Raw genomic sequence first — 24,950 nt, 5'->3', positions numbered from 1 at the left:
GTTTATACTCTGGTATATGAAATATTACAGCAGGAGCTACCAGCTATTCTTCATACCTGCCAAGTATTGCAAAAGTATTCAGACCCCTAGATCAGATATTTTGTTTCTTTAAAGCTGGCAGTCACGACACCCTTGAAACAGCAATGAATATTTATCACATGCACAGCCTATTCCACAGCACTGCATCTGTAGCAGCAGGAAGGGTTAAGATGCTCTTGACTTTTGTAACATTTGTCTCCTCTATTCTGAACACATAGAGAGATAAACAGAAAAAAAAATAAAAGTTAAATGTAAGCACAACCTATACTATTTGGTGGTATAACATGGAATCAGGAATAGTAGGAGATGGAGCGTGAGTAGGACCACACCAGCTATCTCAATCTGACAGACTTGACTGTTATTTTCTGTACTGTTTGGGTTTTGTTATACATTTATTTTTGTGAGCAACTGCAGCACTTACACAATCTTTACTAGAGTTTTGTCACAAAAGCTATTCTTGATCTACTTCATGATTTCTGTTCATTCTAAATGGGAGCAAGACCTTAGACTATATGGACAGTGGATATTTTTAGGTTTTTTCAGTCTCCCATTCTCTTCCCTTTTCCCCTTCTCCCCCTCTACAATCAAAAGCTCAGTTTTTTTAATAACTGATTTATCCTGACTTCAATACATACACTTACAATTAATCTAAGTTAGGTTTTTCCTATCAGCTTTTGAGGATTTCCCTTGATAGACTTATTTTATAAATATTCTATTATTCTACAGCTATTGCCTATGCATTTCCCCTGTTTTAACGGACCGCTCAGATGTTATGCCACTAAGATGGTGAAATAAAAAAAACATTCTATTTTTGTTCTAAAAGAGTGGTTTAATGTCTGAAATCATGTGTACACTTTAACATACTCTGTGACAGTTCAAGAACACTTCAGAACACAGCAGTGCAGGTTTTTAGGGCTAATTGTAATGATCTGTATTTAGTAACTTTGGGATAAAAATCTTCAGACTGCTTGCTATTTCCATCTGTATCCCATGGTCTGTCTTAGCATTTGCTCACTATTTTGTACAGTGTTAAGCAAATGTATGAAATAGCCATCTTTTGTCTTACAGGCAATCTACTGCATTCCTATAGTGCTTCCTCTAAGAGCTACAGGTCAGGTGCAGCTGATGTCTTTCGTGGAGAATAAAAGTGTGTTGTTCAGATGACAGGCTTTAAGTGAATTAAAAATACTATGTTAATGTTAAATACAAATTCCAAAATGAAAATTACAAAACTCCACTTAATTGCAGAAATAAATATAACTGATTAACTCACTATTTTTTTTTGTTTTTGCTTGCCTGTAGTGATTCACTCAAGCACATAAATCTGTGTTGATACCAATTAATGTCTCTGTGGGAGTTTGAATATGACGGCTCTAGGCGTGGGAACAGATACGGACATTGGTCTTATACAATTGTAGATAGAACTTTTAATCAGATTATGTGAACATTGGGGTAAGTATAAACCTGTTCTGGTTACTTTACTTGTGTGATGTCGTGTGTAATCTGCAAATGATATACCGATTCTTTTCAGTCAAATACTGTGTCAAATCTCTGGAGTTGTCCTGTAATTATACTGTAATTAATCATTCGATCTTAAATTATATACTTTGTAGTTGTATTAATCAAGGCAATAATAACTCAAACATTTATATAAACATAAATCAGCCTCTTAGGCCAATTTAAACTACAGTGTATAGTTCAAAATATTTGTACATATATAATATGAAATCAAAATCTTTCAGCACTCAGATTTGTTTTCTGTGTTGGGTTAATCAGTATTAGACACTTTTTCTCTTGCAGGTGTGACAGTGGAACACACCTCCCACTGCACTCCCTACTCTGCGGCGCGTGGGAATGCGCAGCTACAGCACCTGAGGCTCATCAGGTGTGCTATTTAAGATCCCCGCAAGAGAGCGGATGGGGTTCAAGCTCTGAACCAGCGTTGTAGCAAAGCGGCTACCAAACTATTATTTCTCCCTTTAGTGGAAAGACTCGCCTTACGATACATCTGCATGCCGGCACACCACTCGCACCCTGGTTACAGAAACGAAGCGCTCTGAGGGTGTTCAGGCAGTCCACGCAAACCCCTCACTATTGCGTTGGGTGCCAAAATACACTCCTGAGTGTCTGTGGCAAACAGCCTTCTGCTATCCAGGCCACGGTCCTCTCTGGGTTCTCAACGCACATTAACTTCCCCTGTTCTTGGCAGGTGGTGAATACTTTTGCAGGACACAATGTGCATTTCACTGTCGCATGTTAGCCAGAATCACGCTGTGTTCCAGCTGTGAGGATGTTATTGGAGATACCGGCTTAATAATGAGAGATACACACACAATGGAAGGAACGATAGTATTCTGAGCAGTAATGGCTCATGAGGTTGATTTTAAATTTCTGATTGATTCTGTGGTACTTGGAGCATGATGGCTTAATAAAATTAAATCTTGAAGGAAAGCCCTTGTTCCCATTTGTAATGGTACAAGGCTCACAGTGAATCCAAATATGTGGATGTAAAAATAAAATACTTAATGATTGTGCATTTGAAAAATCCTCCTCTGTAAAGATAGTAAGGACTTTGTGTAATAAGGAAATATATGAAGCCATCTTCCATCAAATATCAATTTTTTGACAGGGTTTTATTTTGTTTACAAAACATGTCATGACTTGTGATTGTCAATGATTTTGATTTTTTAAAAGAAATCCTGAGATCCTTCCCTAGGCCTTTTTAATGAAAAATATTTTCTCAGAATTCAGTGCCCAAATTCAGTCCACAGATACAGTATTTGAGGAATAAAAAAGGAGGTGGGGGCCTGTAATGTCAGGCAGCTGTTTTCCATTGGGTGTCCTTCTCTCTCTCAACAAGCTGCGCGCACACACAGGCAACAGTTTGACCCTCAGACGTCTCTGATTAACTATGCGAGAGCAACTCTAGAAGACTGCTTCCTTTGTTTTTGGCCCAAAATAGGTTACTGTGGCGACTGTGCAGCACATAGTCCAAAAAACACAGCCTTGGAGTGTGAGTGCATGTTCTGCCTTGGAGCAATTCTGCAAACATGGAGGGGAATAAAAGTGAAGCTAAGTCAGGAGCTGAAACTGTTTACTTGAGGAAGAAGATTGACCTGCTGGGAGCTGTCTGTCTGATCATCGGCACTGTGGTGGGCAGTGGGATCTTCATTGCTCCCAAAGGTGTTCTCAAGAACAGTGGCAACGTGGGTTTGTCTCTGATCATCTGGGTGCTCTCTGGGATCCTGTCCACCTTCGGTGAGTGGAGATACCGGCAGACTTTGTATGGTAGTTCTAGTCTAGTGTTCAGGTTGTTCTCCTTTGGTTTTAATCATAAAAATAGTTGCCAAAATGTAATTTTTTTTTACTCTCTTGATTAATGAAAAATCATAAAAAGGTGGATTTTGCTACATGTTAAAGCATTGAACCATTATGTTATAAACACTATGCAAGAAAAATATCCTGTTGTTCACCTGTGGAACAACAGCATTCATCTGTGGGCTTCAACATGTTTAACATACTGTAAAAATGGAAATCCTTAAGCAGTAAGGGTGCTGTTAACAAATTTAGCCAAGGTGACAAAAAATGGAATGATTATTTCACCTCTCATTCTGGCCATGAGGTGTAAAAAGCTTGTATCAGAAACATAAAAGGTTTGCTAATTTTAACTATGTCATGTTTATATATCCCTTCAAAACAGAAAAGGTATTTTTGTAGTTTACAGGATGCTCTATTATTTCACTTAGAATTAAGTGTCATTAATGATTTCTATGCCTTGACCAAGCAGCCTGGTGCCTCTCTCTAAATGCAGAGGAATGTGGTGAATAGGCCCCTCTGATAAAAGACCTCATAAAATTGTGATGTATAGTGCAGATGGGTTCCTGCACGTCTCCAGGCTGAATCATTCCCAAAAATCACAGGTCAAAGGTCATATCCATCACCATAGGAAGATCCACCACTAATTGATCTGTAGGGTAGTACCAGAACCAAATCTGATAGCGTCTTGGCCAATCACAAACTGTTAATGTCGCCACATATAAACTGGACCATAAGTCATTTTTCTTCACTCTCTTGACTTGACTGACTGACTGACTTGAAGATCTCTCTCTAAACTGGTGAATTGACTTTTACGACCATGTGACTTAAACTTTTCTCTGAGAATCCAGGCCAAGAGAGTAAGAGAGTGATTAACCCACTACTGATACTTCATAGATAATTTTTACAAAAATATTCACAAAAAACAATATTTATCAGGATATATTCCAAGTCTGGTTAATGTGGCATCAGTTAAACCTACTATACAGAGCCACAGGATAGTAGAAATAAAATGCCTTTGTGGACTTGCAAGAGTGTGTCAAGTGACTCTCTGGTAATGACTTTTGCACATCATAAACCCTACAGTCCAGAACCTGGGCTCTGTTTTCAGTAATTTGTGACTGAAGTTTCCCAGGGGAAGCAACTGGCCAGGTACTGTTGGAGATCTGTGGGTCTGAAGTTAGTTAAGCCAGCATACGGCCTGCCATGCACCTGGGAGCATGCAGATTCATCAATGACAAGTTCATCTCTCCTTCATTCAATAGCTCTGCTTTTGGTGCTGTGGGCTTGTGCCTTGAAAGAGACTGGAATGCCTGATGGTGCACATTTTGGAAACAGATATGTGTTGTGTTTACATCTCATTTGCTGATAATGGGGCTGGGCTACCGATGAGCCAGTTGTATTTTCAATCAATGCTTACGTCAGATCTGGGTTGCTTAAAAATAAAAATCACATGGAATTTGAAAGTTTTTTGTTGAAAAAGGAAGAGACAAAAAAGAACAACTCTTTATTTTGACGTCTTCTGAATTTTTCCCAGTAACAAGGAGATCTGTGAAAACACCTCTATGTGGCTGACGTGTTTTGCTTGTGCCTTCCAGGGGCCCTCTGCTATGCAGAATTGGGTACAAGCTTCAAGAAATCTGGAGGCCATTACATCTACCTCCTGGAGACCCTGGGGCCCCTGCCAGGTTTCCTGCGCCTCTGGGTAGAGTTTATAATGATCAGGTCAGCCTCACCTCCGTGGTAATGAGCTGAAATAGGTCAGACGCTGGTCACAGAACACAGGACACATTTTCTTTTCTGAAAAGCAAGAACATTGCTCACATCCTGTTCTGCGTTTGACAGCAATGTCAAGATGGGTCTGTGCAACAAGCTTTTCCGACTTCCATTCAGCCAAGCACTTGTTAAAAATAATGGGGATGGATCTAGCATTGTTTAAAAGAAAAAAAAACATATAAAGCTACATCTAGCCTTTAAAAGTTGTACAGTACCTGCACCTGCAATCACTCTGATCAACTTGAAAAAAATAAACACTTGGATCTAGTTAATCCAATAATTACATTAATTTAATTCATGGTACTCTGTTATATAAGGTAGTGTTATAATTTGGGAAAAAAAACTATATGACATCACTTCTATTGAATTCAGTGGTGTCTTCCTTAAATTTTCAAACTACAAACCTATTACTCACATTTAAGACAAATGCATCTATTATGTGGAACTGCAGAGATAAATAATTGATACTCATTGATAGTGTTTATTCAGTACTGAATTTTAATGTTATATTTTGCAATTTTAAAAAGCTTGTACTGTATATCTCAGATTTTCTATCCCTTGAAATGAGATGGATGAGAAATTTGATTTTGAACAGAGCCTTGAAGATTCTGAAGCCTGCCTCGGAGATTTATGACATTCATGTTTGTTCGTTTTTTCTTTTCTAGTTAATTTTAACAGTTTAATATCAATAAGCATTTTTAAGCAAGGAATTATGTGATGTGATTCGCTGTGCTCAGCACTTTGACAGCTTGGCCCATTAGAGATTAAAGACTGCTGCTGAGAGATAAAGGGTAGATTGATTATTGAAGCATTGCATAATGTTTCATTTTTTGAAGAAGTTAATAAAGTTTAGGCAGTGATGCCTGTTTGCACCTCTGGACAAATGCCTCTGTGTGCTAACCAGCAGTGCTGAAACTGACGCCTAGGCAGCTTTTAGATGAAGACAAAGAGGGATGAAATTCCCTTACTGATTAACTGCTGCAAACAAAACAAGCAGAGAGACCTCCTCCAGTTAATGACTGATCTTGCTTTCTTTTGTGATAATTCCCAGAGTTTATAAAGTCAGGTTCCCATCACAAAGATGCACAAATGTCTCTGTATATCTGTTACATTAGCAGATTCTCCCTTATGTCCGACAGCTCCTCCACTGATCCCCCTGTGATCTCTTTCCAGGCCTGCTGTGACCTCAGTGGTGGCCCTGGCATTTGGGCGCTATGTTGTGGAACCCCTGTTCACCCCATGCCCAGCGCCCACCATCCTGGTGAAACTGATGAGCATCCTGGGTGTCAGTGAGTAACGGGATTCATGTCTTTAAATGTTTCTCAGGCTAAGGGAAGAAAAAAACACCTCAAAAAGAATAATACCCCTCCTCCCCTTCCCCATCAATCCAGATTTCTGATTCAACCAGCATCTGATGATGAATTTGTACGCTGGGAATAATCCATTAAAATGTACTGCAAAAAAAACACATAAGTGCATGTCAGTCTTTCAATAAAAGCTGATAATTTCCTACAGAAGACTCCTATTCTGAATGACAGTGAAATTTCCATCTTCAGTGTAGTATATCAAAATGAAGACCCTTCCCACATCACAAATCCTCTAGTCCAGGCCTGGCGGTAGGTTTCCACGTGGTAGAAGCAAGAAGCCTGTGGAGAAAACAAGGCTGCTGTTCTCATTGTGTCAATAGAGGGTGTAAAATATAATTGAATCTGGTCTTGTAAAACAAATGGCCAACAGGGTCTTCTGAATGTCATTCCATGTGAGCTCTTTTGATTTAAGTGAATCAGTTCATTTTTACACTTGATTCATCGAAGAATTTCTCTATTTCAAGGTCTTCAGACTGAAAATCCATTTTCCGAGGATTTAAAATTCTCTGCAAAGCCTATACAAAGGCCTGTGCCAAAAAATCTCTGCTATGGGCTCTGTTTGCTCTATTTGACTAATGTGGGCCTAATGATCTGAGCAAGCTGTCAGTCCTTTTCAGTCTGAGCTTCTCTGCCCTCTCTGCTCCCCTCAGCTTTTGTTGTGGCTGTCAACTGCTGGAGTGTGAACTGGGCATCGCGTACACAAATCACCCTCACTTTCCTGAAGATGGCATCCCTGGTGTTGATTATAATCCCAGGCATAATCGCCCTCGCCAGAGGTAAGAATACAACAGTTTGGGAGCTTCATGTGTCCTTAGATCTTTGATCCAATCACAAAATTAATGCACTGCTTATGAGTTAAGAAAGAACCTTTTTTTCTGACATTTCACATTACATTGCAGGAAAAAAAAGAAATCCTATCTCATATTTCTGCAAGGCAGCCATTCCCTGCTCCAGTCCCACATGCTATTGTCAGTTATTTTCAGTCAGAAGTTACAGACCATCACAGCATTCCTTAAGGCTATCATTTGAGAATGTATTTAATATATTTTTTATGTGGAAGTAATATACTGAAGACAAAATACTCAAATTCCGTGCAGACAAAAGGTTTTAAGACACTTTTCTTTAAGAAAAATTCAAATTTAAAGGATCTAAAAACTTTTTTAACATTAGCAGCAACTGTAGTAAATTCAGAAGATAACGCTGTTTGAGTGGTGTACTTTGCCGCCCTCTTCAGGACACACGGAGAACTTCAAGGACGCCTTTGACAGCAGCTCTCTGGCCCTTGACAAGGTGCCGCTGGCCTTCTTCTCAGGACTGTATGCGTACTCAGGATGGTATGTCATCTGAGATATTATGTCTACATCACTGTAGCTGATGTTCATTAATCAAAACGTGGTTTTCCAATGAGTGAGTTATTAATAATAATAAGTCTGTCTTTTTTAAGCTCTGCTTTTTTTCATTTTTTCAAATAGTTCATGAACCTCACACAGAATGTCCCTGACTTTCCCCTTCAAAGGCAGCATTAAACTACATAACAGACAGAAACTTCATGCGTAAATGTAAAGTTCAAAGCTCTTTTGATAACTACAACAAAGGAGGTCTCACAGTGATGCACCCTACTTAAATTACCTGTCTTAAGCAACTAATGTGTAAGTACAGCTGTTACATTGCCCCTTTTGGGCAATGATCCCTTGATTAAGGGATGTAAAAATCTTGTTCCTTGAGGGATGGTGCGTCTGAGGGTTATCCTTCCAATCAGCTACATACTGGTTTAGCTGGAGCAGTTTACCAACTGCAGGGGCTGTTGCTTTAAAGAGACATTGAACCCATACAGGAATAAGAAAGGTTACAGATGAGAGGAGCCCATATGGCCCAACTAGGTTCTGTAAATACTTCTAAAATATTCATTAGATTATTCATTAAATATTCATATATCAAAAGTCTCTTTTGATACTTTCTACAGAATTGAAGAGAGCGCGTTAAGAGCTCCAAATCAAGGATACCCTAATTTATTTGAACTTTCATGTGATTCAGAGCCAAGATGCTAATTTTTTGTCTTCAGTGCCACTTTTCAAAATTTTGTTTTCTCAAAAGCAGAAAGAACGCAGTCAGTAGTGACCTTATTTGACCGAAGTATTAACTTCCTATCACTGTAACTCAATGCAGTGATTTATGAAGAATAATAAATTTTGTTTCTTAATCTATGTGTTTTTGCCTGTGATATTTCTTCTTAGTTATTCAAAGACTTCATACTAGCAAAGGTTAAATGAGATGTTCTAGTGAAATTGAATTCATGAATTGTATAATCTTAGAATGCCCAGAGGGGTTAGGCAGCCTGTTGACCTTGGACACCTAGAGTTTTTTTTTCTCCTTTGTCTTCTGACTTTTTCTCTTTCTGTATTGTAATGTCATGTATTGTCACACAGTTTTGTTAAGTGCCTTGGGGCAACCTTGTTGTGAAAGGCGCTATATAAAAATACATTGAATAGTGAAAAAATGGCATAGAGTGCTGATATTTAAGTTTTTAACTGCATATATACTCCCCCCTCCCCCCCCCCAAACAAACCGTACTAAACAAAAATTGCAAATTTGTAAATATGTGGTCCAGTTAATTTTTTGTGATTCACATGTTTTAGGTACTACGACAAAACAACTTTCACATGACAGCTCGTGACAAAGGAAAGTGTTCAAGCATTCATTCTTTGAGCTGCATGTGCAAAGTGTATTATTCAGCAGAGCACATAAGCTACAACAACTAAAATGGTTGAGCAGCCATAAATTCCTAGCAAGAGAGTCTCTGTCCTATACATAACGATGCCATGATCATCTATTGATGAATGCAATTAAGTGTTGGGTTTGCTTCAAGACAGGATGTCCCACGAAACTGTTGTCTCAGAAGTGCACAGTTTCTTTTTTCTATGTTTTCTAAGAGATTTCAATACCAGACAATGGTAATTGATAGAGCCTGTTCAGGGTATTTATGTGTAACAACACTGGCAAACACAGCTGGATCAGGGACAGAGCTCCCCGTAACTGTTCTCAGATGGCAGCTGCAAAGCCGGAACACACCTGTTTGATCGTCACTATGACAAGATACACAAGATGCCGACTTTGTGGCTTTCATTCCTGATGTGTAATTTAGATGGACAAAAATTTGTGGAAGACTTCAATGGTTGAAATGCACTGTACAGTACACACTAGTTTTGGAAAATTTCACTCATTATTGAATTGTTTCTTTGCTGTGCATCATACCTCAATAGTACCATTAGAAACAGTAATTTTGGTAGCAGCTCTTAATACAAGTATGAGCCTTCCTACCTTTTATAAAATACATTCTTTCCTGTTAATTTTTTTACAGTATACAAACTTATCTGCAAAATGCATCTGAGTATTAACTCACATTTTCTGTTTCTGATTTTACATTCTTAACCTGTAACCTTTTAAGGGTATTTTGTTTTATAAATCTACAAATGCTTAGCATAATCTTAATGTATCAAATGTCCTTTTTATGAATTGTATTACAGCCTTTGGCATGAAAATCTTATTAATTATACTGTCTATCTTTTCTGAGTATAAGATCCTGGGATGTAAAGGAACTGCTGAGCCATTAGTCTCACCGTTACCCAACTTTACTGCAGAACCTGAATGTGACCTGAGAAAACTGAGTAGCTAATCTAAGGATTTTCTCTCTCTTTCTCTTTGAAGGTTTTATTTGAATTTTGTCACAGAGGAGGTCATTGATCCCAATAGGTAACCAACCAATTCCATTTTTTGTCTAATTTCAATCTTAGAAAATTAAGCAAAAGCAAAGTTATGGTTTCACAAGGCAACATGATTGGATATATACAGTATATGCTCTTTTATGAGTTGCAGGTTTGACTGAATTTTGTATTTTTTACCATGCAACTGCAAAACTCATCACATAAAACTGCAAGAGATGCCTGTGCAGCCTTTCAACAACTTAAAATAATGCTGCTTAATACATGAAACATTGCAGAGTTCCACCCTACCTCCTTTAATGCTGGTGTTGTTAGTACCGTCCTGTCTTTCCTGGAGTAATAAACCAGTAGCACCTGGAAGACAGCTCCTTTTAGCTGCTAGCAGAAGTAATTCAATAGTAAGTTTGCTTTTTTCAGTATCATTGCAGGTCTAAGAAATATGTAACTGAGAGTTTTTTTTATTATTCGTATGAGCTTAACATGCGGAAGTTACATAGTTATATTGTCACAGTCAGGTGCCTCAGCCAGTCGCGGCTGGCATCATCCTAATCGGTGAAGTTGCCGGGGCATCTGAAGCGAGGGCGGGAGTATAGGATGTGGTCGGCCGTCTGCTCCTTGCCGTCGCCGCATTAGCAAATTGGGTCATCAGTGAGACCCCACTTGTGTAGGGTGGCACGGAAACGGCCATTAGTCGGTTCTTAGTCGGTTCAGCTTGACCCAGGCTTGTCTGGGTAGGTCATTTCCAGCGGGTTTGTTAGATGCTTTGTCGATAAACTGTTTCAGTCTGTGGTTGTTATTATTCCACGCGTCTTGCCACTTTTTGTTAGTGCCATTGTCGATGTTTGCTTCTTTCATAAGGCACCTCATTGTGTTAGAAGGTGAGTGCCGGTTTTCTAGTCGGAGGATCGTGGTGTTACAGTTGCAGATGGCATCGTGCAGCAGGTGGTTGGAGTCATCCGAGGCTTTCAGTGCAAGGTTGATGCAATTTGCTTCTCTGCGAAGATTTGGTGGAGAGACGCCGCTGAGAATCGGTAGCAGTTCAGTGGGCGTAGGTCTAATGCACCCGGTGATAATGCGCATGCTGTTGTTCAGGGCTGTGTCTACCTTCTTCGTGTGGCTGCTGTTGTGCCAGGCAGGAGAGCAGTACTCAGCTACCGAGAAGGCTAGAGAAAGCACAGAGGTGCATACGACGGTGAAATTTGCACCCGAGATAGTGCCAGCTAGTCTTCGCAGGAGGTTGTTCCTTGCTTGGATTTTTGCTGCTGTTTGTTCGAGATGTTGCTTGAAGGTCAGTGAGCGGTCAAGGACAACTCCTAGATATTTCGGGCTTTTCGCAAATGGAATAGTTTTGTCTTCGCACTTGACGTTGATTGTTATGTTAGCAAGGCGATTGGTGAGGTGGAAAATGCTGCTCACTGTCTTGGTGATGCTAAGTTTTAACCTCCAGTCTTTGAAGTAGCAGTTCAGCTTGTTCGGGTCAGTCGATAGTGTAGTTTCTATTGCTTTGATGTCTGTGGAGCAACAACGCATAATAGCGATGTCATCTGCGTATATGTACTTTTTGGCAGTTCAGCTGTGTAGATGTTAAACAGCATTGGCGCCAGCACCGAGCCTTGTGGGATTCTTAAGGTAAAATTTCCTGGAGGTGTTGTTGCCCAGTGTTAAGGTAAATGATCTGTTAGAGATTAGTTCTTGGATAAAGAGGACCAAGAACAAGATTTTCTTGTTTGGGATGATACAAAGCAGTTTGAGTATGAGTCCTTTATGCCAGACCGTGTCATAAGCTGCTGTTAAGTCCACAAGAATAGCACCCGCTTTCTTTTTTTTCTTGGAAGCATTGTTCGATATCATCGACCATACAGCAGACCTGGTCGGTTGTTGATCTACTTGGCCTGAAACCTGCTTGTTCATTTGGGAGCTGTGGGTCTTCGATAGAGCTTATTCTGTTGTATATTAGCCTCTCCATAAGCTTGAAGGTGATGAAGAGGAGGCTGATTGGCCGGTAGCTTTTTGGGTCCTCAAGTGGTTTGTTTGGTTTAAGAATAGCAATGACTTTTGCTGTTCTCCAGATCTTAGGCATTTTGTTTAGTTATAGGCAGTTGTTGAAAAATGCTAGTAGCCATTCTAAGGCAGGTGCAGAGAAGTGTGTAAGCTGTTCAGGATGCAGGTAGTCAGATTTTCAGAGCTTTCCCTGCTTTGAGGGTGGAAATTGCTGCAATCAGTTCAGGATAGGTGAAGCTGCTGTGGATGTTATCATCTGCTGAGCTGGCTCGCCAGCTGTCGTGAATCTCTTGTTTAACTTTCCTGGCAAACTGCTTGTCTATGTGGGTTGGTTTGCCACTGTCAACAAGCATCTTTGCGACGTCTTTGGCTTTGACCTGGTTTTGGATTTGTGGTTAATAGTTTTGGCCAGTCAGTCAGTTGATGGTTTGTCAGGCTCTTCTACTGGAGTGCTTCATGTCGATTTCAGAGACCGTGTTGTTCCACTCTTTTTTCCTTTTGTTGTCCAGGTATTCTATTAGGGCCGACCCGGTGGATTGCGCTCTTTCTGTTGTGGTTGCTGACTCAGGTTCAGAGGCTAAGTTCGTACATTCTTCGTTCCAGCCGGGAACGTAGGTCTTTCGGAAACCTCTTGGGATATGATTGTTAGATGTGGAGATAATCATATTGCAGAACCTTGAGTCCGAGTCATTAACATCAGTTGAGTTTGGATCTGGAAGTTTAAGCGGAAAGGAGCTGGTTTCTTTGGTGAATTCGGTCCAATTTGCTTTTCGGAAGTTCCAGCGAGCGGATGGACGACTTGGCGTTGGTGTCACAAGTGCAGGGTGGAACGTGACTACTGGTCAGCTCGCAGCACGCGAGTTCGGAAATCTGCTTAGCACTGAGCGTTGTGGTGAATGCATGTGGTTGTTTGTTGGGCTGAAAAACACCAAGTCGGGGTTTGTTCCACTTTGCCACCTGGCAGAGGAGAACGTGTTGGCTTGTTTCTTATCGAACAGCAGAGTTAAAACTTGAATGGATGCCCAGTCGGCTAGGGCCTCGCCTTCAGGTGTGCTCTTTCGATAGCCCCAGTTGGTGTGTTGACAATTGAAATCACCAGCATAGATGACAGGATGCGGGTAGCTTGGAAGACTGGAGAACTGAGTACTAGGTTTAACTGAGAGTGAAAGTATAGAATTAAAAAGGAATATTGCTTGGCTTGAATGAAATTGTAACACACTAACAACCTTGTGGTCAGGAGGTAAGACTAAGTATAACTAGAGTGTGAACCAAAGAAAATAGAAGAAGTTTATCCGGGCTTGGTAGCAGCAGTTTTTTGTGTATCATGTTTTTCCCTCTTTTTCTCTTGCAGGAACATTCCCCTTTCTATCATTGTCTCCATGCTCACAGTCACCACAGCCTACGTGCTGATTAATATTGCCTACTATGCAGTGATGACAGCCGAAGAGGTCCTCCTTTCCGAAGCTGTAGCTGTGGTCTGTATTCAACAGAGGTGTCTCATGCTCACTCCTGGTCTATAGTATCATTTACAGAAACCCGGGGGCTCTTTCAGATAACTCACCAGGCTGGTAATGTCAGAAATGCTGCTCACAAACATATCTCAGCTGACATCTTTCTACTATATTTGCGGTATTTTATAAAAAGAGAGGATGTTTTATTTCAATATAAATATGCTCAGCAGTTAAAGTGGCTGAACATTTTCTTATTTTATTGCATTCTGTGATATTAAACTATAGCAAGCTGTACAGTAAATGTGATGTGCTCTGAAGAGGAGGACTTTGGCAGCACTTACTCTATATTTGTCTCACCACAAGTACAAATTATTATTATTATTCAATAGACTGTCTTTACATTTTACTTTATCAATAAACTGACATCTCAGAGACTTTATTTAGACTACACCTGTCTAGATGGTTGGTCAAACTCACAAAATATTTTTTCCATGGGTTAATAATTACACTGAAAGTCAAGATGCTAAAGTAATCATAAAATGTTTTCTCTCTGTTGGTGAAAGACCTTTGCTGACAGGACACTCCATGGCTTCTCCACTGTGATGCCCATCTTGGTGGCTATCTCCTGTCTGGGGGCATTGAATGGGGGTCTCTTTGTAGCACCCAGGTGAGAGACCACAGCCCAGGAAGCATACTTCAGGTCTGGAAAAGTAAAAATGAGTCTGTATTAATAAATAGTAGTTTCATACTGCCTCAGTGGAGATTCCTTTTTCCATTATTTCACATTTCCACCTGAGAAAGCATGAAAATACTGTTTTTTTCATATTTATTCTTTAAAATGCTACTATCCATCTTTAGTAGGCTGTAACCATTTTCTAACCATTTCAATACAGGTTAGCCAATCCCGGCAAACATCCCGGAGAACAAGGCAGGATACACCCTGGGTGGGACACCAGTCCATCGCAGGGCACAGTCAGATACAAACACACACACACTCACACCAGGGACAATTTTCTCAGAAGCAAAAAAAAACTAAATTTTTCATGTAATTTCTCATACTGTACTTTCCTGGGATGCAGAAGAGAAGCTTCAGGACAGCCCTCATTACATATCTTCCCTCTTTATGCAGACCTGTTACATATTTTCATCTTTCATATTTTACAGTGCTCCTGCTCGTTTATTACACTCTCTCTCTTTCTATTTCAACATTTTCCGCAGCACAAGAATCCACTAGAAATGAACCTTAACTTCAATATAAAGGTTAATCTTTACAATGAAGTAAAAATCTTTTTAAAGATTATCTTGGTCTACATTGAAATGTCTTTCAGCTTCTTCATTTTATATCAATGTTCCTGAATAACAATGAAATAATAATAATAATAATATTTAATAATAATAAGTTATTACACACTTTTCAATTCAATTTATTTTTATATAGCACCTTTCACAACAAGGTTGCCCCAAGGTGCTTAACAATACAATTGACCATACATTTTGATACTTTTACTTCAATATCAACGTTATACAAAATAATAAGAGGGTTTCAAACAGAACAGTCACCCACAGTAACCTAGACTCCATCTGTACTGTGTAGTTTGAATAAGGACGGATTCAAGTAGAATCACCTTGTGCAGTTTATTTCAAACCAGGTCTTGGGGTCAGCGCCCCAGTGTGGTTGCACCTGTGATCAGTGTGCTGTGTGGCAGCTCTGTCTCTGTGGTTGCTCCCGTTCCAGGATGCTGTTTGTGGGCTCGCGGGAGGGACACTGGCCACTGCTCTTCTCAATGATTCACATTCGCCGACAGACGCCCATGCCAGCGGTGTTGCTGCTGGTACAGTCACCCCCCCTCACCCAATCCCACTTCTAACACCCAGACACGCATCACTCACTAGCAGCTTTTAGGGAGATTCTAAGCCTACCCTAGAAATTTCTTCACACCCGGGGAAGTTACATTTGGTGGACAGAGAAATGAGAGTAGAAAGTATACTACAAAGATTCTGTAGCGGCAGAAGTTGAATAAGAACTCGGTGCTAAATTAACAAACACCAGGTGGATCAGGTAGCTGTTCTATAGGTTGTTTGTCTATAACTATAAACACAATGTCTAGATTTTCCTAGTGATGTCACTCTTTCCAGTTTTGTATGGAATATGTCAAGACACACCAATCCCAGCAAAGAAATTTAAGGCTGGAGCCTATGTGTGCTGAAATATTCCGTCCATATGACATTTAGCAAATTAAATTGAAACCGGTTAGTGTTATATTTGATGGGATGCACATGATGCATACAGTTGAATACATAACAAATACAATATTACTTAACAAGTGAGGATCTCATAGCTTCCGATACTTCTACAGTCTGCAATTCAGTGCAAGAGTAATGTACAAGAGTAATGTAACAATCAATTCAAATACTCTGTAACACTCACTTAAAGCCCAGAAAGCAGAGCATGGTTAAAACTTGCCTGTTCCAGTGGAAAATACTACATATGTGATTTTAAAATAGGAATTCTTGATACAGACATGTGGAGAGCAGAAGAAAATGAAGCTAGCGACTTAGATGAGACTGAGAATACTCAAGCTTGATGCATGCACATATATCATAAAAGAAGCAATTTAATCCTTTTATTTTAAAAGGCATCTTCGATTCCACAATAAATCCCATATCAAAACCAAACTAAAATTCTGACTAGTAACAGGCTATCTGAGGTAATACTTTTTGTAGAACTTGAAAATGTATTCTTTTTGAGGAGGAAAAGCCATTTCTTTTGTATACCAGAAGCAAAATAAAAAAAAAACATTCTAGATCCCCATCTTCTTAAATCAGATTAAAAATATTGGTTTATTGTGTTTAACAGTCTTTGACCTGATTATAATATCAATGTGGCCTAGATTAGAGCTACAACACCTGGCCAAGGTCAGTTGAAAAGCAATCTGGATGAGTATCCAACCCACACCATGCCTGTATAAATTCAGTATAATTTGTCATGGTTCTGCGAGTGTTGTAAAGCAATGCCTATTTTCTGCTCTTTCAAAGTATCCCTTGGTGGTCCTCACGCTCCTGCGAGGGGACCTCTTCCAGCTCATCAACTTCTACAGTTTCTCCCGCTGGTTCTTCATAGCTCTGGCCACCTTCGGACTGCTGGTCCATCGCTACAGGTTTCCTGACCACCCCCGTCCATTTAAGGTGACAAAAGCTAAAGCAAGAGCAACATTTTCTACTCAACTGAGAGACAGATACTACTGTCACGAAAGTGTTCTTTCGGGACCCTATGCAGATGACACAATCCAGGGTAGAGTGAGGAAAACACGGGGAAAAAAGCATGCAGGGATCAGGAATGGAAACAGGGGGTGTGTCCATGGTGCGCTGGTGTTCGGGGGAGGTGTGGCCGAGGCAAACATCCGAGCCGGGCGGTCCATCCGAGACGAAGACAAAGGGGATTAAAAATGGGAACCAGGTCAGAACTGGCACAGGAACAGGAACAGGAACTAAAAACTTGACGGGACCAGGCGCTCCAGGTCCCGGACTCGCCTGGTACAGGAACCAATGCAGAGCCCGGAACAGAGTGAGCGTCTGGTTTTTATAGGACGGGGGGCAGGAACCGGAGGCAGGTGCAGGGAATGAGTACAGAACAAGGAAGGGCTGGAGTGTCCTTAAGAGGAGGGGTTTACGATCGTGACAACTACCTGTCCAGTAGCTAACTGCATCTTAAACTTAAACTTAAATCAAATGGCCATTCTTTCTTCCAAATGTTAGCTAGAAGCCAGTGTAAAATGTCAGCTCTTTGTCCTAAATATAATCCCACTATATTTACATCAGTATTCAATGTTTCCTCCTCCTTTCTTTTGCTCTGGTCTAATATTTTCTGCCACAGCGTCTTAGAAGTTTCAACATTTCAGTTAGTCATCTAAAGCTTTGTGTTTCAAGATGAACATATTATTTTCTTTCAAACTGTAGGTGTTAAACTGAACTAGAGGGCTTGCCTGTAATGAAGGAGTTTCAAACCTTAGACTGTAAAAGTCACAGGCTCTGGAGTCACCTATAAAACCTCAATGCATCTTCCAGAACCAATTCAAAGCTCTGTATTATTATTAGTATTATTATCACATCATTCTCTTTGACACATGATTCAATTAAAATGGCAAAAAAAAGCTGGACTACAAAGTTAAGTGTAAATCTCAAAGAGAAGTCATTTTGAAATTGTATTGTACTGTATATTGCACTGATATGAATCACTGAATCACTGATATGTTTCTCTGTACTGGTTCCATCATAGGTACCCCTGGTCATTGCAGTGGTCTTCACAGTGGTTTCATTCAGCATAGTAGGGCTCTCTCTTTATTCAGACCCCTGGAACACTGGCATCAGCTGTGCCATCACCCTCTCTGGAGTGCCAGTCTACTACCTCACTGTTCATCGGCAGAGATTACCCAAGAGCTGGAGCAAGGCTGTCGGTATGTACAGTATATAAAGAAAACAGCAACAACCAATGACAAAAATCGTTCATTGCTACAAAATAATGCTTAGCATTTATGTACTATTTTTCTACCAAGCTTTAAAATCAAATCTGTTTTTCTTTAAGGAAGGGGCTGACATGCTCACTGACTGAAGTGCAGCACCCCCTGCAACAACCACGTAGTCCCAAGCAGATAGCATTGAGAAGTAAAAATTACTGAGCTTATTCAGCTGATCTGTACGACAGATTAAGAATGGTTGATATGGATACCACTACTCTTTCAAATAGTACCTGAAAGGTAGCCAGGACTTTGTTTTTCCATCCAAAAGACAGCATAGTGTCACCTGTCTTTGTACTGGGACGTTGATTTGGAATTTCTTGCCTAGAGGGAAGAGCACTGTCTATCGACCCTACCAAAACTGCTTTCAGTAGCAATTTGACATTCCATAGGCAAAACCCATCCCAATTCTGATCCAGGCTCAGCCTCACTTATCTTTTGAGAACGATGCTTTAGGTCCAGCCCTTAAACTCCTGAGTTTAACGTACAGATCATTACAGTCCCCTGGTCTCTTCCACAGTGCACTAACGGTAGATGGCTGCAGAAATACGTCCTGGAGCTGGTTGCATAAAACCGTATTGACCACTCTAAAGAGATAGACTTAATCTAGTAAAACTAGTCTAATGCATGTTAGTCAACTACATGAATATAAGGTCTGACTGAAATATTAGCCTCCTCATAGGCCACGACTAGCTGTATGTTCAGTGCCAGAAAAAGATTCCTTGAGGTTTTGATGATGAATGATTATTGAAGAGTGAAGTAATTAAAGACTTCGTTACTCTGAAGATTTTATTACCTAGAGATTTAAAAGCTTTCCATACTGTACGTTCCTTGTTTTTGTTGTTATGTTTTTTTTTTTTTAATTCTGTGTGAAATCTGGCATGGTAACATGAATCCATGAATCCCTTTGCTCTATATGAAGTATCCAAGGAACTGGCACCAGGATGGCTGAGACATTAAAAAGTTTGGGGGTAAAAATCTGATATTCTGGAATCTTGAAGTGCAGCACAAGTGTTGTGGGATTTTTCAAGAGAACATGCAGCAATACAGCTACTATTTTGTATTCAGGTATTTTTAATAAATAGCTGAGTGCAGGGTGGCTCTGTGGCTAAGGATCTGTGCCTGTGGCTGGAATGTTGCCAGTTCATATCCTGTGGTGGGCAGAGGAATCCTACTCCATTGGGTCCCTGAGCAAGGCCCTTAACTCCAGGGGTGCTGTATAAATGGCTGAACCTGTGCTTTGACCCCAAGCTTCTCTCCCTGTTGGTGTGACTCATGGAGAGCAAGGTGGGGTATGTGAAAAGACAAATTCCTAATACAAGAGATTGTATATGGCTAATAAAGTGATCTTATCTTATCTTAAAACTTGCAGGTGAGTTCTTTCAAGCTTCAGAGGGTTCGGACATTGGAATTGGATCATATATGAAATTTCACATGTACATGGAAATAGTGTCTATTACCTTAACAGGTGCTGTCTTTTCTTTCAGACTATATCACCATCAAAATGCAGATATTAATGGAAGTGGCCCAACAGGAAGTGCAGACATTTTGAAGCAACAGAGCTCCTTCCTAAACTTTCCTGCTTCTGTTCCTATTCTCCAGGAATCACTTTTACTAAACATCCTGTTACGTGCATTAATAAGGGAAAAAAATAAGGAAAAATAAATCAGACTGTGAGCAAATGCCTTTTGTGAAAGAGCCAAAATTGTCTTTTTAAATATTTGTAAATATTTTTTGTAAAATATAACAAATTGAAATTTAGAGAAATAGTAACATTAAAAAGCATATTTCTGTTTAACAACAATCAGCAGTTTTGTGTAAATCTTTAACACTAATGTTAATTATATGTTTAAATAATTATTAATATCAAACCCTATTGCAGGTGTATATTATTATTATAAAAATATTATCATCTATATATCATTCTTATATTGGCCTCTTCGATATCCTGACTGCTAAAAGCAAACTACTTAATAATAGTTTTTATAGTTTTATATGTTTTTAAAATATCTGAGCTGGTAGTAAGGTAATTGAATATCTTATAAACAAAACTAGTGTCTAACTATCCTGTGCTGTCATAAAGCCAAACTCACATTAACATTTTTATTCATTATCAGTAGTTTGGACACAGAATTAATAAAGAATGGGCTACGTTCAGTACAACCATACTCTGATGCTCATTGGAAGCTCAGGCTATGTCAAACACCATGCAAGGCAACTTCTGTGCTGCCAGTGCTTAACATCGCTTATGTAGCATATGACGTACAGTTTTTGTGAACAATTGTTTTACCATCAAGTTGTCCTACTCAGATGAATAAAAAATAAAATGGTACAAATACCACAGAAAACCCCCGTTCTCTGCCCCCTCTTTGTGTTTTTAGCCAAAGGGGCCATGAAATTAAGTCAGACAATCAGCCAGTGCAACAATGACCTTAACACATCAACAGCAGCTCTCCGTACTTCCACCTACTTCTCCCTAGTACTAGGGATCCAAGTAACAAAGAGTTGCATACAAATAATGTCAAAACGGGAAAAAATGGGTCCACCGGTGTCAGGGAAGTGAAAAACAAATACCTAGTGACAAGCATTTTAAGATTTAATCCCATAATATTTCTGTCAGGGATCCGGCAGGTAGTTCTCTGGGGATCCTTTGTGTAGCTGTAAACTATGCGGGATGCAGAGGCAAACAATCCAAAATCGCAATCCAGAGGCAAGGTCGATAGGCGAAGCTAGAGATCAGTTAACCAGAAAGAGCCGAGACAAACCAAGAAGACAATCCAAAAGGCAAAATCCAAGTGACAGGATCAAAAGGTAAAAGTTAAGTCCAAAAACCGAGAGATCTAACAAGAAAATAATGCACACTAGAAAACACTAAAGAAGGCTTTTCAATAGTGAACAGGGTTTGGTGCGTGAGGGAATTTTAAATAGGGGAGGGAGAGGGATGTGGTTGGATAATTGGTTCAGGAGTGAGAATCTGTGGAATCTGGTGCTTTTGAGAATGTTATGGGTAAAGTTAAGAATGAGAGTGTGAAACAGTGGGTTTGGGAATATAATGGCGTTTGCGAGGGCAAGTGCAGGACGTGACAATTTCCAAGTTCATTCATGGTTGCCACACCCCTCCAACAGAAATTTATACAGAGGCATTGTATGTATGGTCCCAACACAATACTGAATATATTTCTCATACATATTGAATAGAATTAATTTAATTTGTAGGTTTTATTTGTAACACTACAGGTGTAATATACTGTATATACTGACATGTCTTTGTGGGTACAGTAGCTGACTTATGTTAAACAAAAAGACCTTTAAAACTGTACCTTGGTGAACATAAAAGCAGAAATGTTAAAAAACACCCACTCCTACTTCATTGTAAAACACAGTAAGAAAGCAGGACATGAATCTTCTTAACAAGATTAAAGTATCTAATCATAGTGAAAATATAGCAAATTTTCCAATTACATTGAGAAGCTTATTGAATACTTAAAGTGCAAGTGTCAAAACTACTACGTTGGGGATAAGTGAAACTGGCTAACTGTAAATATTCTCAGTTTTAATGTATTACTAATGTATTACTTTTGTTAAGCTTGCTGTATGTTCAAATAAAGAGTACTACTACTATTACTACTTCTAATAATAATAATAATAATAATAATAACTCCTTACACTTATATTGCTCTTTTCTGGACACTCCACTCAAAGCGCTTTACAGGTAATGGGGACTCCCTTCCACCAACAGTGTGTAGCACCACCTGGTTGATGCGATGCCAGCCATAGTGAGCCAGTACGCTCACCACACATCAGCTATCAGTGGGGAGAAGAACAGAGTATGAAGCCATAGAGACAGGATTATTAGAAAGCCAGGGTAACACCCCTTACTCTTTTTCAGAAATACCCTGGGATTTTTAATGACCACAGAGAGCCAGGACCTCAGTTTTACGTCTCAACCCAAAGGATGGTGCCTTTTAACAACATAGTGTCCCTGATACTAGATATTAAGACATATGCAGACCACAGCGTGAGTACTCTCTACTGGCCCCACTAACACCTCTTCCAGCAGCAACCTTAGTTTTTGCCAGGAGGTCTCCCATCCAGGTACTGACCAGGCTCACACCTGTTTTGCTTCAGTGGGTTGCCAGGTGGGAGCTGAAGGTTAATGGCTGCTGACATTATTAATACTCATCCATGACAGAGAAAGTCAAAGAAATGCTTCATAAAGTCATGAAACAAAACATGAATTTTTCCAAACACATGCAGCGAAAGTGTTTTTCAACCAAATCAAAAACATTTTGCTGGAAAAGAATTTTATTATTTAGTTAAGTTCAGCATATTTGAATGTGAAAATTGAATCTAGAATTAGGGTTAAAAATCCCCTTAATTATAAGATTTTATTATAAAAGGGAACATCAATATAAGATGTGTGATGATTTGTACTTGGCTTCAAGTCAAGCGTTATGCACCATTATTTAACTTAGAATTAAGTGCTACTAAAGATTTTTAAATAATCTTTGTATGCTTTGGCCAGGTCTGTGTCATGGCTCTGTCTGTGTCATGGCTCAAGAATGTAGCTAAAGAGGCCACACCGGTAAGAGACATGATAAAGCTATAAGAAAACTGATCAGTGTAATGGTATATAGTGCAGATGGGCTACAGCCAATCTATAGGTGGTTTCTTCCCAAGACCACAGTCAAAGGTCACTATCCATCACCCAAAGAAAAATCCACCAACTGGGGATCTTTACAGTGGGTACCAGAAGAAACCTGATCCCCAAAGTGTGATGTCATACTGTAAAACTGTAACCCAGCTCATTTTTCACAGGTTGACTACTGGCTTCTCATCTGTCTCCATTTATGCAAGGAAACTAATTTTTCCGGTCTGAGTTAGACCTAAACTTATCTCCAAAACACCAGGCCATGAGAGTGACAGAACAGTACAGAATTCTGTCCAAGACATTTTCTCTGAAAAGAAGACATCTTGAGTTCATGAACCCACTATTATTTTTGCCTCAAATTTTAAGTCAAGAATTACTGAGGAAATGGCTTGTATAAGGTTTTCCCAAAGGCAATATCCAAAATTCCACAACCATAAAACTTTTAAAACAGGCTTCAATCTCATATCACACTATTTTAGTGCAGCTATTAGATATTCAACCACAACCTGATTGAAGTAAAAATTGTATGGATTTTCTAACCCTAACATGGCAGTTTTTCTAACCCTAGATCAATGTCGAAATACTAATCCAAAATTTCAGTGATAGCCACAGAAATGCTTCATGAGCTCATGAAATAGAACATTAATACTTCAAAACACATGCATTTTGCGACATACAACGCCAACCCTAACCAGGCAACTTTTCTAACCCTAGGTTCTATGCTCAAATGTCACTGGTTGAAATACTAAGATATCAGCAAAAGTTATAGAAATGCTCCCTAAACCTGTGAACTAATAATGTAAAATTTTCATCATGAATGGGAATATAAATAGGGTAAGTTGTGTTTTGGAGATTTGGTCTGGCACCAAATAAGAAAAAGATTGTATAATGATTTTCCATAAGCAATATTGCAAATTCCACAACCATAAAACTCTGAAAATAGTACTCTTGTATTACACTATCTTAGTTTATCCATTAGGAATTCAACCATTACCATGACTGAAGTCCAAATTTTATGGATTTTCAAATCCCTAACTGGGTGTTTTTTCTAACCTTAGACTCTGTGTCACGATCGTAAACCCCTCCTCTTAAGGACGCTACAGCCCTTCCTTGTTTATTCTTTATCTCCTGCACCTGCCTCCTGCCCCCGTCCTATAAAAAGCCAGACGTTTCTGCCAATCTGGGCTCAGCTTTGGAAGATGGATGCCTGGAAGCAAGCCTACCCACGAGTCCAGGAGCGACTTGACGGCATAGGCTTTACAACGGCGTCCTGACTATCTGGGTCCGGGACTGGGAGCGCCTGGCCCCATAACCCCCTTTTATTTCCCCCATCCCTTCACCGGATCCCGATCCAGCTTTTAACTTCGTTCGTCTGTGTCAGGATGGATCACCCGGCTTTGGACATTGGCTTTCCCAGGATACTCTAATGGACTTGCTTGCCCTGGACACCCCCCGAGCACCAGCGCACCTTTGACACGCCCCCTGTTATTCTTCCAGCCCCTATCCTGGTCTTTTTTCCCATGTTTTCTCACTCCCTTCCGGACTGTGCTATCTGCATAGGGTCCTGAAAGATACTTCGTGATACTATGCTAATTTGTCCTTCACTGAAATATTGTATATGGAGGAAATGGTCTCCTCTCATTTGAATCCTTGTTTATGGTCTTATGAATCTGGACTTGATTTCAACTTGATTTTCTGTCCCTTCATTGGAAGAAACTTTCTGTGCCCAGTTTTCCCAGAAAGAGTCAACCTATGTTAAAAAGAATGCCTGTTCAGCCACCTTTGTAGCACCAGCATCTGCATTGTTAGACTACATTTGATGGTTTATTATTTTATTTTCCCTGGTAAGTCAACTGAACATGAATTTAATTTCTAACAACAAATTATATCCTTCTTTGGAACAAGTAATAGGTTTATTCCATGCTGAAAAAAAGAAGAAAGAGAACACAACGTTTCGGCCGTGGAGCCTTCCTTCTTTGCTTTTTTTATACTTGCACTTGATTATTTTTGACCTTGCAGTCACAGTTGAAATGCCTTTCTAAGCCTAAAGAGTCCCTCCACCAATGCAGAGCACATGTACCACTGGGGCTGAGGGTGCTGACATTCGGAAGATCATG

General features: G+C 39.7%; 1 protein-coding gene across 1 annotated transcript; it reads left to right on the top strand.

The window, feature by feature from the left end:
• Positions 1-2,931: 2,931 nt before the first annotated feature.
• Positions 2,932-20,522, top strand: LOC148829187 (cystine/glutamate transporter). Its single transcript, XM_088923321.1, has 12 exons — positions 2,932-3,297; positions 4,953-5,079; positions 6,304-6,419; positions 7,148-7,273; positions 7,732-7,831; positions 10,203-10,247; positions 13,569-13,692; positions 14,232-14,335; positions 15,404-15,500; positions 16,705-16,854; positions 17,945-18,122; positions 19,670-20,522. The coding sequence occupies exons 1-12, from the start codon at positions 3,090-3,092 to the stop codon at positions 19,732-19,734; spliced, it is 1,440 nt and encodes a 479-aa protein (XP_088779447.1). The 5' UTR covers positions 2,932-3,089; the 3' UTR covers positions 19,735-20,522.
• Positions 20,523-24,950: the final 4,428 nt, after the last annotated feature.

The sequence above is a fragment of the Atractosteus spatula genome, chromosome 8, assembly GCF_055471065.1.
Source record: "Atractosteus spatula isolate fAtrSpa1 chromosome 8, fAtrSpa1.hap1, whole genome shotgun sequence".
Lineage (NCBI taxonomy): Eukaryota > Metazoa > Chordata > Actinopteri > Semionotiformes > Lepisosteidae > Atractosteus > Atractosteus spatula.
Note: the sequence above shows the minus strand (reverse complement) of the source record. Positions and strands in the feature narration are given on the sequence as shown.

Bases quoted from the DNA above. Each gene is read 5' to 3' on its own strand.
- LOC148829187 (XM_088923321.1), top strand. From the start codon at position 3,090: ATGGAGGGGAATAAAAGTGAAGCTAAGTCAGGAGCTGAAACTGTTTAC. The intron at 3,298-4,952 runs GTGAGTGGAGAT...TGTGCCTTCCAG, and splicing joins TGGGATCCTGTCCACCTTCG to GGGCCCTCTGCTATGCAGAA. The intron at 10,248-13,568 runs GTAACCAACCAA...TTTCTCTTGCAG, and splicing joins GAGGTCATTGATCCCAATAG to GAACATTCCCCTTTCTATCA.